The 13,660-nt window shown below is 40.5% G+C and overlaps 1 protein-coding gene across 2 annotated transcripts; it reads left to right on the plus strand.

Annotated features, from left to right (window-relative positions):
• Positions 1 to 9,077: 9,077 nt before the first annotated feature.
• On the plus strand, positions 9,078 to 11,785 carry KBTBD3 (kelch repeat and BTB domain containing 3). Of its 2 annotated transcripts, none has more exons than XM_063305833.1 (2): positions 9,078 to 9,430; positions 9,865 to 11,785. In XM_063305833.1, the coding sequence occupies exons 1-2, from the start codon at positions 9,210 to 9,212 to the stop codon at positions 11,480 to 11,482; spliced, it is 1,839 nt and encodes a 612-aa protein (XP_063161903.1). In that variant the 5' UTR covers positions 9,078 to 9,209; the 3' UTR covers positions 11,483 to 11,785. The 2 variants fall into 2 exon arrangements, with proteins under 2 accessions (XP_063161903.1, XP_063161904.1); XM_063305834.1 differs by lacking the exon at positions 9,078 to 9,430 and adding an exon at positions 9,461 to 9,743.
• The last annotated feature ends 1,875 nt before the right edge of the window (positions 11,786 to 13,660 follow it).

Here is a 13,660-nt window from a genome sequence, read left to right on the forward strand (position 1 = left end):
GTGAGTATTTGTAGCTCGGGGTTGAACTGTGGAGTCCTTGGTGCTCTCTGAGCCTTGTTGTTTTCTTGAAGACATTTCATTGCCAGGCTAGGCAACATCTTCATTGCGGAGAGGGAGTGGGCCTTGCTCTCAGTTTATATACCGTGGTTTGTCCAGTTTGTGTTGGTAGGGGCGTTGTTCTCTCCTTGGGAGTTCTGTGAGGTTTCAGCCGGCTTTTGACTCAGAAAACGAAACCTATTCTGAGTCAGAAGGGGAAACCGAACCTTGCCAGGCAGAACTCGGGAAAACAAAACTCAAAAGTAACTCAGCAGAGCGGGAGAAGTTCGAGACACTGATTGGCCAAACTTCGGAGAAGACTTGGAATCCGCCAGTCAGCACGCAGGAAAGTTGTGCAGAAAAGTACACAAAGGAAAAGACAGCCTGATTGGCTGCAGAATAAACAGGCACGCAAAGGATTGGCATAAAAGGCAGATGTGCGAAGAGCAAGCTGCCTGTCCTAACAGCCAGGAACCACGCTGAGACAAGGAATAGGTCTCTAGTGTTTTATTACTGCTACATAACAGAAAATCCTAACAAACTGAAGAAGCGTGGGAAAAACCCAGACATATAACCCCAAAGGCTAAGGCGGGCCCGATCTGTGTCTCTTTGAATGGATACCTAATTCCTCAGTACTACGCATGCGCTTTACAGCCTGGATGGGAGCCCTCTGCTCTCCATCCTTACTCATGACACTGCCAGAGACAACTGATCCTTCGAGCTCACAGCCCTTGCGAAAGAGTCCTTACCTGCATCGGAAGCCTTGCCTGTAGCCAGAGTGGAATCAGCGCAAGCATTTACTACCTTCAAAGACCTGCCTTCTGAACAAGCTGCTTCCAAGGATCCTTGCCTTGCTGTTCCTCCAGCGAGGTCCAGAGCCTCACATCCAGCTCTGGACCTTGCCTCCATGTTTCAGCACGATCCAGACATGCACCTAGCCTTGCTCCTAGTTCTCAGCCTTGTCCAGAATCTCCAGTCCAGCCCAGTAGTGCTGCAAGCTCTCAGCCTTGCCCAGGATCTCCAGTCCAGCCCAGTCATGCTTGAACCTCTCAGCCTTGTCCAGGATCTCCAGTCCAGTCCAGCCTTGCTTCAAGCTTTCAGCCTTGCCCAAAACCCTCAGTCCAGTCTAGTAGTGCTTCAAGTTCCCAGCCTTGCCTAGGAGTTCCAGTCCAGTCCAGTCGTGTTTCAAGTTCTCAGCCTTGTCCGGGATCTCCAGTCCAGTCCAGCCTTGCTTCAAGCTGTCAGCCTTGCTTAGAGTCTCCAGTTCAGTCTAGCCCAGCCTCCAGAGTCAAGCCTTGCCCAGTGGTTCCAGTTTGGTCTTGCCTAGCCTCCACGCATCAGCCCAGTCCTGTCGGTGTGCCAGTCCGCAGACTCTTGCCCCAAGTTCCTGCCTTGCCACGCACTCTAGCTTCATCAAGTCCAGCAGGTTTGTTCAGCTAGATAGGTGAATTCTGTCTTGCTGTTCAGCCACAGTCTGATCCTGCAGTCTTGCCTGTTTTTCCGTTATTGCCTGGGTGGTCTTGATTCAACAGTCTTGCCTTATTAATCACCAGGACTTTATTATTGTAAATAGTTGCTTTTAATAAAGAGGGTTTTTTTAATAGTAAACCTGTCTGGCCGCCTCATAGTCTGAACAGGACAAATTCCTTGATTGGGCTGTTGTTTGCTCCTTGGTTGATTGACTGAGTTAATAGTTCCTTGATTAGGGTATATTGTGCTGTTTGATTGTTCAGGATTAATTAGGTGTTAATCTTAGTGTTAACGTTTGCATATGTGGGTGTTGATTGCTGGCAAGAGAGTGTACTGGTCTTTTGGCTTTTCTATTGTCTCTTTTGAATGGTATGTAAATGCTGTTTACCTCTATGTGTCTGTTGATGGCTGCTTTATCTGAGTGCCAAGCTTCCAGGCGTTTTGGGATTGGGATTGGTTTAGGATGCTCACAGTTTCCCAGTTGAAAGTATGGTTAAGTCTGTCCATGTGTTGTGAGATTAAGGAGTTTTCATTGTGTCTTCTGACTGCTAGTTGGTGTTCATGGATGCGTTCTGCTAATCTTCTGCCTGTCCACCAGCAACTTAGTCAATCAACCAAGCAGCAAACAACAGCCCAATCAAGGAACTCCCAAGGAGAGAACAACACCTCCACCAACACAAGCTGGGCAAACTAGAGTATATAAACAGAGAGCAAGGCCCACTCCCTTTTCGCGCTGAAGATGTTGCCTAGTCTGGCAATGAAAACATCTGCAAGAAACCAACAAGGCTCAGAGAGCACCAAGGACTCCACAGAAGCAAATTTTCCCAACTCTTGAAGAAGAGTCTGACTCTGGATTCAAAGACTTAAAAGCAGAGAGCACAGCTATCACATTAATTTATTCTAGCCTCCCACACAAGGTTATCACAATTGCAAACCTGTGATTACAACAATAAATTTACCTACTTACTTAATAGACCACACAGTGAGTGTTTTAGAAGCAAAAAGGCAAATAAATTATTACTTTATAAACTTTTAAAGGGCCAGAAGGATACAAATGCAATAAAAAATAGTCATATGGGTATAGTGACCATATTTTCTTGAGGGGCTAATCTGAACGAGGTTAATAAGGATAAAAACACCGGTTTTGTTTATGATTCTAACTTTGCTTTACAACGGAAAATCACAGAGCAAAACCATGAAAACAAGTAAATAAATCTAAAGAGCAGCTTTCTGAAATAAAGGACGGCCCTTTACAATAAAGGAGGTACGGTCACTGTACGTGGAGGAATGATACACACGTGCTGGTATAAAGAAATAGAAAAGTAGCTAGATAACGCAAAGCGGGAAATGTGCCTACAAAGTGGGCCCTTCGAGGACAGGATGTCAGGGCTAGTCCGGGTCCTACAGGGTCCCTTCTAATTTGCTCTTAGTATCCCTTAGAGATACCAGGTGACCACTGGGAAGGCAATGGCAAACCACCCCGCTATAGTCTGCCAAGAAAACGTGGCGAAAGCGGCATCCCCCCAAAGGGTCAGACGTGACTCGGTGCTTGCACAGGGGACCTTTCACCTTCGATTAGAAAAGGGACCCGGCCACGTGCTTAATTTGGTAGGCACAAGTGGGGGGGGGATTACAGGTCTTCCACACCTGAGCAGGTAAAGAGTTCTCTTCCCAGGACACTAAGGCAGCCAATCATCGGGCTGCTCAGCGTGACGCACAGGAGGTCTCCCCAATCGCAACCAGGCTTACTTGCAAGAAAACGTACAGGAGGGGAGCGCGGGGGAGCGCGAAGAGAAAAGGAGGAGGTGCCACGGGCGAGCTCCCACTTACCAAGAGCTCCTTCTTCTCTAAGAGCGATGTTGAATCTGAAGGCGGAGAGGGAGGGCGGAGACGCAAAATGCGATGACCAATCGGGATGTAGGATACCGCCCCCTGGAGAACGGAACTAGCCAATCAGCGTTGGCCGCAATCCTCTGCAGCGTGCATAGAGTTAGAAATCTAAAGATAACTGCTTCCATGGCGGACTTCTAATCAGTATTTCACCCCCGCCCTGTAACAGAGAAAGATAAGCTTTAGCAATAAGACACGGAAGAGTTAACGAGGTTACTAAGGGTAAACTCGAAAAGGAAATGCAGCTTTGCGCTCGACGGCATTGCTCTTGTTGCAGAACTGGCGGGAGGCGGGATTTAAGGAGGGATTGACATGTGCCGCTACGAATCACAGCGCAAGAATTGTTTAACTGACAGGAGGGAAGCCAATGGACGAACTGCGGTAGGTTTTATGCGGCGGATGTAGCAGATGCTTCTGCAGCTCTTGGGGTGGGTGCAGGTAGGTAAAAGTGACGCGATACAGCAAAGAACAAAGGAATGGGGGACGGGCTTCTCTGATGTATACTGAACTCATTCTGGCAAAGGATGCCACGCTCGTGGAGCTCGTATCAGCCTAGCAGGCGATATTCTTCCGAATGGGGTCGATTGAAGAAAAGAACGGCCCTTTCGGTAAAGCATCAGAGGCCATATCGAGCATGCGCGCGTGCATGCGCAGAACAACTACTAAACAGGTACGCCACGTGGGCGTGTCCTGGCAACTGGAATCCGTTTAAGAAAACGCAGACCCGGGAGGAAGAAGATTTGGATGCGCTGTTAGGATTTGATTACAACGTGAAAGAATTCTTTCACTTCTGAGGTCTGCTTCATAGGTGATCCTGATCCACCTAAAATTAGACGAAATTTTGTAGGACCGTATGTTGTGCTAAGCCAACATAATGAGCCATAGGTTCTAGGCTAGGAACCGGGAGATCCTGAGTTGTAATCCTGCCTTAGGCACAAAATCAGCTGGATGACCTTGGGCCGTTCCCTCTCTCTCAGCCCTAGGAAGGAAGCAATGGCAAACCACTTCTAAAATTTTGCCAAGAACACTGCAGGGACTTGACCAGGCAGTTGCCGGGAGTCAACACTGACTCGAAGGCTGCGCGCGCGCACACACACGCGCACACGCACCCAATCAAATCACAATTTGGTATTGTAAATTGGGTAAACCTAGCTTTATTTCTAGAGGAATTAAGTTGGAAATCAGCGAAAAAGTATTGCTGCACCATTTCCCCCCAAATCTGGTGCCTTCCAGAAGTGTTGGAATTACAATTTCCAAAATCCCCAGAATGCAGGGGATCTTGGAGTTTTAGTTCTGAGAAATCTGAAGGTAGCAGGTTTAGGAAGGTTGCTTTAGAAGTTGAGATATGCATGAGCTTTGATGAGCTGTATTTTTCGGATAGAAGAAATACTATTCAGAGAGGAGTATATCTATTTTGGTATAGAAAGGGGCTGAAGGGGGCATATCTGAGTCAAATAGAAAAGGATTGCAATCCCATGGCATTAACAACTACAATTTCAGTACAGTAATTGTACTGAATGATGTGGTGGAGCTTATTTGCAAGTAAAATGTCTTAATATTATTTAATATTGCTGTTAATACTACTACTATTGCTATTAAGTTTATCATTACGATTATTCATGTCCTTATAGGGTTAGGTGGCAACTTCCTATCCCTGCTACAGTGTTCATGAAATGGTGGGTGTACAAAGATTTGAAAGTCGGTTACTCTGGCCAAGTCCAGAAGTGAAACTACTATACCCTATTAGTTCTCACCTAAAGTTTAAAACAAATATTTTGAATAGACAACTAATTTGTCAATCCATTGGGGGATCTTTTCCCCCACAAACGTACTACATTGCATGGCCACTCGCCATGCTGTCAGTTGCTAGGCAAGCTACTTTTAAACAGGGCTTTAGTGTTTTCCTAAAAGCACTATATCTGTGTTTAAAAATAGCCTGTCCAACAGCTGATGGGGTAAAAGGGTTGTACATGGAAGTGAGCATCGCCCTCCTGCTGCAGTCCCTCCATCCATCCTGTCATCTGCTAGACTGATCCCTCTTTTAAAGCTAGATTTCCAAGAATGATTGGAACAGGCCTGGCAGGTAGAAGGGGAAAGAGCCAGACTTTCTTGTTGTTCAAAACAATAGCTCAGGGACCAGAGTGGAGGAGGCCACCAGCTAAAATTGGCTGACTGCAGCTACCTCCTAGAAGTTAGTTAACAGTGCCAGTGATGGAACGGTTGATGAAGTGTGTCCAATTGTTTTTGTGACAAAAATCATATTGGGCTCAGAGGGAAAACACTACCATTGGCACTCTAATAACCACTTAAGGCTGCCTTAGGTATAGGCTGGGGATCACATGAAAGGTACATTGCAGGGAAAAAAATATGAACATGTTCTGCTGTTAGATGATGCTTTTTTGGTTGAATCTAGGATTGCTGGCCAGGTGAAAGTGGTAATTCTGGGTGTAAGCCCCAAGATAAATCTACCCTTTTTTTTTAAGAAGAAAAATCCTCAGCACCCACCCAAAGTGTTAATTACAGTCCCCCAAAGGATTGAGTAACATTTAATTTAAGTGAGTGGACCACTCAGGGAAGGGGGTTCTGTCTCTCCCAAATACCTCCTAAATCCTTAATTATATCATTGTGTTATTTTATGATTGGCATGTCATTACAAAAACAACATAAATTAGATGAATATAAATTTACTGGGTTAAAAAAATGTCTCATCCAGACAAATTTGCCTGCAATGGATTTTTCTGGAACTGGGGGCAGGACGGGCTGTTCTATTGTAAAATTTGTCCATTGCATCCAGTCAACTGCATTAAGGTCTACTAAATTAAACTTTCTGTCAGGGCCAGCCTCGCTTCGCAATAAGACACAGACTCACTTAATGGGTATTAAGGATTTCTGGTTTATTGGAATGATAGCTGACAGAACGAAAAACGGGAACGGGGTTGGTGGTGTGGAGGTGCCCCTTTTATACCCTCTTGTGTTGCCCCGGGCTCCCCACCCCACATTGTCCCGATCCCTCTTGATGGGACCCTTGATGGCCGCCTGGGCGTTTTCCCGGTGCCTTCCTTTGTCTCCCAGCGTCGGTTGTGTCCTCCGGGGCACCAGGTGCGGCTTATCTCCGTTCCTCTGTCGTCCTTCTTTTCAGCTGCCTATGGGTCCATGGGTGTGGGTGCTTTTGGGTGCTTGTGTTAATCCCTAGTTTGATTATCTCCTTCCTCTATTTCTTAATGATCATGATCCACGTTGGGAGGCTCTTTGTGCCTTGCAACGAGGTCATGACACTTTCCTTGTATTCCTTTGGTTAGGAAAATGGATAGCAGAGATCTTAAATTTAGTATTTTTTGTATGTGGTACCCAAATGATTAGAATTGATACTCTCTCAATCCATGACACTAGAGCTATTAGTCTTGTTTGTTGACCATTCTCAAATATTTTGGGAGTAAATTCTACCTTGTTTTGTTTCATTAGATTACCATAACTGTGTGGGCTTCTGCAATTAAGCAGCATTTCTTGCAGAGTAGAAGTTCTCTGTCTCTAGAATGCTTCCAAGAACCAGCTTGATTTCAGGATTGTGCTGTTTCTTAAAGTAATTCTGAAATGCAAAATACTGTGTGTTACTTATGCCTAACACATTAATCCCAATATATATTATTTGTAAATGCCAGCTTTTGTGAATTCATATCCAGTTTGGTCTAGTGGCTAAGGTGCTGGGCTAGAAACCAGGAGTCTGTGAGTTCTAGTCCTGCCTTAGGCTAGTGACCTTGGGCCAGTCACTCTCTCTTAGCCCAACTCACCTCACAGGGTTATTGTTGTGGGGAAGATAGGAGGAGGAAGGAGTATTAGGTATGTTCACTGCCTTGAGTTATTTATAAAATAGTAAAAGCGGGATAAAAATTAAATAAATAAATAAATCTTAGGATATCAACAACATTTTGTGACAGTGGAAACAAGTGACCAACAACTCTATTTATGCTATTAGGCTATTTATGAAGAAAGCTTTTAGTTCTATGCCATTTGCTTTTAGCACATAAGAGAGTACTTTACTGCAATATCTATGAGTCATCACATCAGCACAGAAGGTATAGCTTTTCTTCGTTTAGCTGCATGTCCCAATAAGAAGCCCAGAAGGTATCAATATGTCCTGCTAGATTTTGGTACATTTCTGTAGCTTCCATAGGTCACTAATGACAAGATTTTGCCTGATAAACAAGATTTAAAAAGAGTTTTGCTTTCATTAAATATATTATAAATATATATTTACTCTACAATAACGATGAAAATCATACAGTAGACCTAGTACAAAGAGAAAAGGTACAGTGAACAACTGAAATATACAAGGGCTACTTTTTTATTATTATTATTTACACAGTAGTGCCACATCTTTGTTTCCATTTGGTTCTTCCTGTGAATACCTACAGCTAAGCTACCAGGAATTTAATGCTTGGTATTTGTGTTTGAACATAGCGTCTTGGTTTTTGCTTCAGTGATCCAGATTTGAAGATCAAAGTTACTGATTTATAATTGCTGTCTTAATTCAGAGCAACAAGCTATGGTCAGTGGTTTAGATGAGAAGCCAAATTTTACTGATGTGAGGAATCAAATGGGAACAAATCATATAACATGAACATCAAGATATCATACTAAATTTCTAACATACCATTTTGTGAGCATGTGGTCAATATTATATTTATAAACATACTTTTTTTAACATCTATGTCCCAGTTTTTCCTCTCAGTTTTCTGCAAAACCACAGGAACCAGTGCATTTCCATTTCTCTGTTTCTTGTTTTTTTAGTTTTTTCCATCTTGCAGTTTCTACTCATTGTTTCCATTTCTGTAGCAGGGAAGGTTTTTAGTTTAGGAGATTCAGATATAGATAAGTTATTGGCTATCTAACTGCTACAGACTAGAGAAAATCAGCAGCAACTATCTCTAAATCCAGACACAAAAGAATATGGTGACCTCGTTTGGATGTTAAATAAGTTAATATTATTTAAAACTAAATAAACCACATTTGTTTAATTGCAGGAAGGGCCAAATCAGGCAACATATAGAAGCCATGTATGTTTATTCAGCAGTTCAGAATTCTGGTTTAATACTGTCTAAATCATTACACTGAGGCAGTCATTCTTGGCTTAGAGTTGAATAGGACTTGAATGCTGCCACAAAGAGGTGGGATGAGGTCATGAACATCTGATATCTAGAACTCAATATTCTGAAAATATATGAAGCAGCAGCTAAAATCAGGCCACAGACATGATTTTCAGAATATTTAGCTGTTTGCAGAGAAACACTGAAGTTGCGTTCCTATTCATCCTTACCTGAAAGGAAGCCCCACTGAATTCAATGGAGTTTACTTCTTAATAGTAGTAAATAGGATTATGTTGTTAGTTAATTGTCCTTCTAGCAACATGTTTTTGGGAATATATGTAAGGACTACATAAAATCATGCAACTCATAAAGCAATACAGATATTTCAGTATCAGTGAGATACAGTGCAATTCTCTGTGGCATTCAGTCTTATAAAAGCATCCTAATTTCAGCACTGAACCCCTTCTCTGCATCTATTACTTTATCGCTGGATGAGCAATATAGACAAAGCCTGGTTACCAGTGAAATTAGAATTTCCATCTTTTTAATTGAAATTATTTAAAATACGAATACACTACTGTAATTCATATGGATGACCACTCCTCTGTACATCAGGATCATGAAATGGGCTTTTTTATTCTCAGTAATTTGTTACAAAAAACAGTAATATTATTATGTTCGTAATGTGTGTATTATGTCTCTCAACAGTAAAAAATAAAAAAAAAAGCCATGGATAACCAATATAATTCCATTAGCCCAACTTGCAATGGAATTTCAGCTCATGAGAAGAGAATCAGCTCTTTGGTGGCTGAAGATCATGGTCAGAGAATCTTAACCGTACTGCAAAGCTTCAGAGCTCAAAACATATTTTTTGACTTTAAACTACTTGTAAAAGATGAAGCAATCCCCTGCCATCGTTGTGTACTAGCAGCATGTAGTGACTTTTTCAGGTAAATATTTCCAACTTGGCTCCTATGCACATGGATGTTTTTAAAGCTTGCTAGAGTCAGCCTATGCAATTTAAAATGTAGAATTCTTTGATACTGAGTTTTAAAATTTAATAAAGTTGCATAATTATGTAGAAATCAAGAATTAGTTGACAAATAGCAGGCATCTTAAAATTATCTGTTCATTTTCTACAATCTTATACCAGGCTATTTAGAAGCCCATTGAATTCAAATGGACTTCCCATACATGCCTGTAGAGAATTGTACCTCCATTGTTAAGATAACATGGTGCTTATACTACATAAAATATCTGCAAGTATGTATACTGAGAATGGTACTGGTTATCTTATTCAAGTTCTGAGATTTTTTTTCCTGATTGAAATTGTATGGATATTGGTGATGAGAAAACATGTTAATCTTCTATATTTTAATTACAGGGCCATGTTTGAAGTTAACATGAAAGAAAGAGATGATGGGAGTGTTACGATAAGTAATTTAACACCCAAGGCAGTGAAGGCTTTTCTAGATTATGCTTATACTGGAAAAGCTGAGATAACAAATGATAATGTGGAAATGTTCTTTCAGCTGTCCTCCTTTCTTCAAGTTTCACTTCTTTCAAAAGCTTGCAGTGACTTTCTAATTAAGAATATTGATCTTGTTAACTGTTTGCAATTATTATCCATTTCCGAAAGTTATGGCTCCACCAAGTTGTTTGAGCATACACTTGAGTATGCACGGCACCATTTTTTCTTGCTTCTCCAGTCAAATGACTTTTTGGAAATGAATTTTGAGATCCTGCAAAAATGTATAGAAGCTGATGAGTTGAACATTCCAGATGAAGAATCTGTGTTGAAAGCTGTCTTTTGGTGGACAAAACATGACTTAGAAATGAGGCATAAATATCTTCTTCGTTTGATGAAAAAGATCAGGTTACATCAGTTACCTGAAAAGACACTGCAGGGTATTTTGCAGTCTGAGGAACAGTTACTTAAAAGAACTAATTGCTTAGTAATAATCAATGAAGCAATTAAAAATGTGCAGAGTTTCAGTGGGCTCTTCTCAGATCCTCGACCATCAACAACAGAAAAATATATACTGGTTCACAAAACTGAAGAAAATAGAGTACATCAGCATACATTTTGCTATAATATTAAAACTGATCAGTGGAAAGAGCTGACACACATACATATATTTGATCTCCCTGGATCAAGTTTATCTAGTTACGGTGAAAAACTATTTATAACTGGTGGATGTGAAGGTAACTGTTTCCGGACTATTAGACTTCATATTGCTGAAACATTTCATGACGCCACAGATCAAACTTGGTGTTACTGCCCAGCAAATGATAGCTTCTCATTAGTATCTGCCATGAAGAAGCCAAGGACAATGCACACATCTGTTGTGACCTTAAATCATTTGTTTGTAATAGGAGGTAAGACAAGGGCATCTCAGGATGTCAAAAGCCTTTTGGATATTGAGGCATATAATCCTCTGTCTAGAGAGTGGAAATCTGTGAGTCCATTACCAAAGGGCATCTACTACCCAGAAGCAAGTGCCTGTCATAGTATAATATATGTACTTGGTTCTGAAGTTGAAATTACAGATGCCTTTAATCCATCTCTTGATTGCTTCTTTAAATACAATGCTGCAACAGATCAGTGGTCTGAGTTAGTAGCAGAATTTGGGCGGTTCTTTCATGCAACCTTAATCAAAGCTGTTCCAGTGAACTGCACTTTGTACATTTGTGATCTTTCTACTTACAAGGTTTATAGCTTTTGTCCAGAGACCTGTGTCTGGAAAGGGGAAGGCTCTTTTGAGTGTGCTGGTTTTAATGCAGGGGCAGTTGGAATAGAAGATAAAATATACATTCTTGGTGGAGATTATGCTCCTGGTGAAATAACGGACGAAGTACAGGTCTACCACAGCAGTAGATCTGAATGGGAGGAAGTTGCACCAATGCCAAGAGCCCTTACTGAGTTCCATTGTCAGGTGATTCAGTTTAATAAATACAGGGATCCATGGTTGCAAAAGCAATGTGAGACAAAAAAATTATAAATAAGTACCTAGTTTCCCACATGTATTTGTTCTTAGTTCGAAGGCAAACTAATATTAGGGCTCAATCTACCAAACCATGATTTCCTCTTCATTTTCATAGAATAGGGATTGGTAAATTGCACCATAGTTAAATGTGTTAAGACACGTCTTTTGAGTTTGGATGGCCTATCTTTAATACAATAAATTTAATACAATTTATTAAATGTATATGCTGGCTGACTTCCAGTGACTCTGGGTGGTTTCCTTCCTTCCTTTACAGGTAGTCCTTGACTTATGACCATAATTGGGACTAGAATTTCCATTGTAAGCCATTGCAGTCATAAGTCAAGTCACCATGTGACCGGACCCAAGTTTACGACCATTTTCACAGCAGTTGTTAAGCGACTCACAGCTCATTAAGCAAATCCAGCTTCCCTGATAGGTTGTTATTTCTGGAAAACGGCAAAAAACATCACAAAACGCAATCATGTGATGCTGCAACCAGTCATAAATGCGAGCCAGTTGCCAAGCGCCCGAAATGCAATCATGTGATCATGTGGCCATGGGGGGAGGGGTGCAATGTTTTGCAATGCTTGAAAGTGCTTTACAGGCTCTAAAGCACCCATTCTGAGGCTGTCATAACTTCAGACCATCGAGGAGTACCTGTATTTATTTTCTAGATAAGCTTTGCCTAGTGGCTAGCTACTTTCGATATTAAGGGTAGTTTTGAAACCAATTTTGGGGGGGCCAAGAACTAATTTAAACACTACACTGGATAACTTGTAATTGTTTCCAATTTCCATAAGTTTATTTAAAATGACATCTATAAAATGAATACATTTCAGATTACTAGTTTCAGGAAAAATAATTACCAAATCAGTATTACGGTATGAGTATGCACATGTGTATACTCATGGTCTCTCTCTCTCTCTATATATATATGAATGATTCATACTTTTAATAGTGGGAGAAAAAACTTACAATTATACAAATTCAAGAGTAGGAGTTGTCTTTCACGTATTACATAACCTGTTATTGTTGTTGACGTTCCCTCCTTTCTTTGAACTGCATTTTTTTTCTAAAGTCACAATTATTAATGTATTTCATACCCTCCCGTTTTTCCTACTTTCTGTTTACGTTCATGACTTCTGTAGCAATTTCCTATTGATGCAAGTCATAATTTGAAACCCCCCCGAGTTGATTCCTAAGGTGAGCATGCCCTTGATTTGAAGGATTTTTCATCTTAAATCTAATGAAGGAAGAAAATTCAATTGTGTTGGTGCTATAGGAACACTGATTTATTATGAGCCTTTTCCTGTATACTACTGATAATTTGTGCTTTCAATATAATCAAGACAGAAAGGAGTATTTTATAAAAGCAATTGTAATTACTGAATTTCAGCATATTTTCTCTTTCATTGCCATCAACTACTACTAAAGTTCCACTAAATCATTGCCATTTATTGTAAATTTATTAGCATAAATTAAGGTTCCATTTCTTTAGGAGCAAGTGACTGAATCAGTGGAATTTACTTCATACTAAAGGCTAGGCCAGTCTTCCTCAAATTATATAGTCTGTATAACATGGACCAGTGATTGTCAATTCTCCATGCTGTTCATATACCGTTCATTCCATTCCATGTACTGAAAAAAAGTAGGATTATACCAGTACATTATATAAAGGAGAAATATAATCTGTTCTTGGAGTTTCAATTCTTAAATATCCTCTTGAGTAAGCACCACTGACTCCATCTTTCAAGGAATCAAGCACAACAAAATAATCAGGATGGAAACTATAAAAATGTGATAATAAGGTGTGTCACATTAGGTAGGTCCCAAGAATTTGGATATGTTACATGGGTTGTTTGTTCTTTTTTTCTGTGACATCAAAAAAAAACTTGAAAATTTCACCAGCTTTAAAACAGTAGCCATGAAGTGGTGGAATTACAGCTCAAAAAAGAAAAGTATAAGGGCACATTATACTGTGTAGAAGTAATTGGTCTTGGAGGTCTATAATTAATGAATTGCATGTCAATAAATATTTGCACTAAGAAAATATAACCATAAGATATTTCAATCATACAATTATTGTATGATCAAGAAAGATATAGCATGATGTAATGAACATTAATGTAATGTATATAACTTCTTATGATCAGCTGTGAGCTTCTTGAATGAACTACTACCATAACCAATATA

Source organism: Candoia aspera, chromosome 5 (genome assembly GCF_035149785.1).
Source record: "Candoia aspera isolate rCanAsp1 chromosome 5, rCanAsp1.hap2, whole genome shotgun sequence".
NCBI classification, from domain to species: Eukaryota; Metazoa; Chordata; class Lepidosauria; order Squamata; family Boidae; genus Candoia; species Candoia aspera.

Excerpts from the sequence above, each read along its gene's own strand:
- KBTBD3 (XM_063305833.1), top strand. The coding sequence starts at position 9,210 with ATGGATAACCAATATAATTCCATTAGCCCAACTTGCAATGGAATTTCA. Across the intron at positions 9,431-9,864 it reads GCATGTAGTGACTTTTTCAG|GGCCATGTTTGAAGTTAACA; the intron begins GTAAATATTTCC and ends TTTTAATTACAG.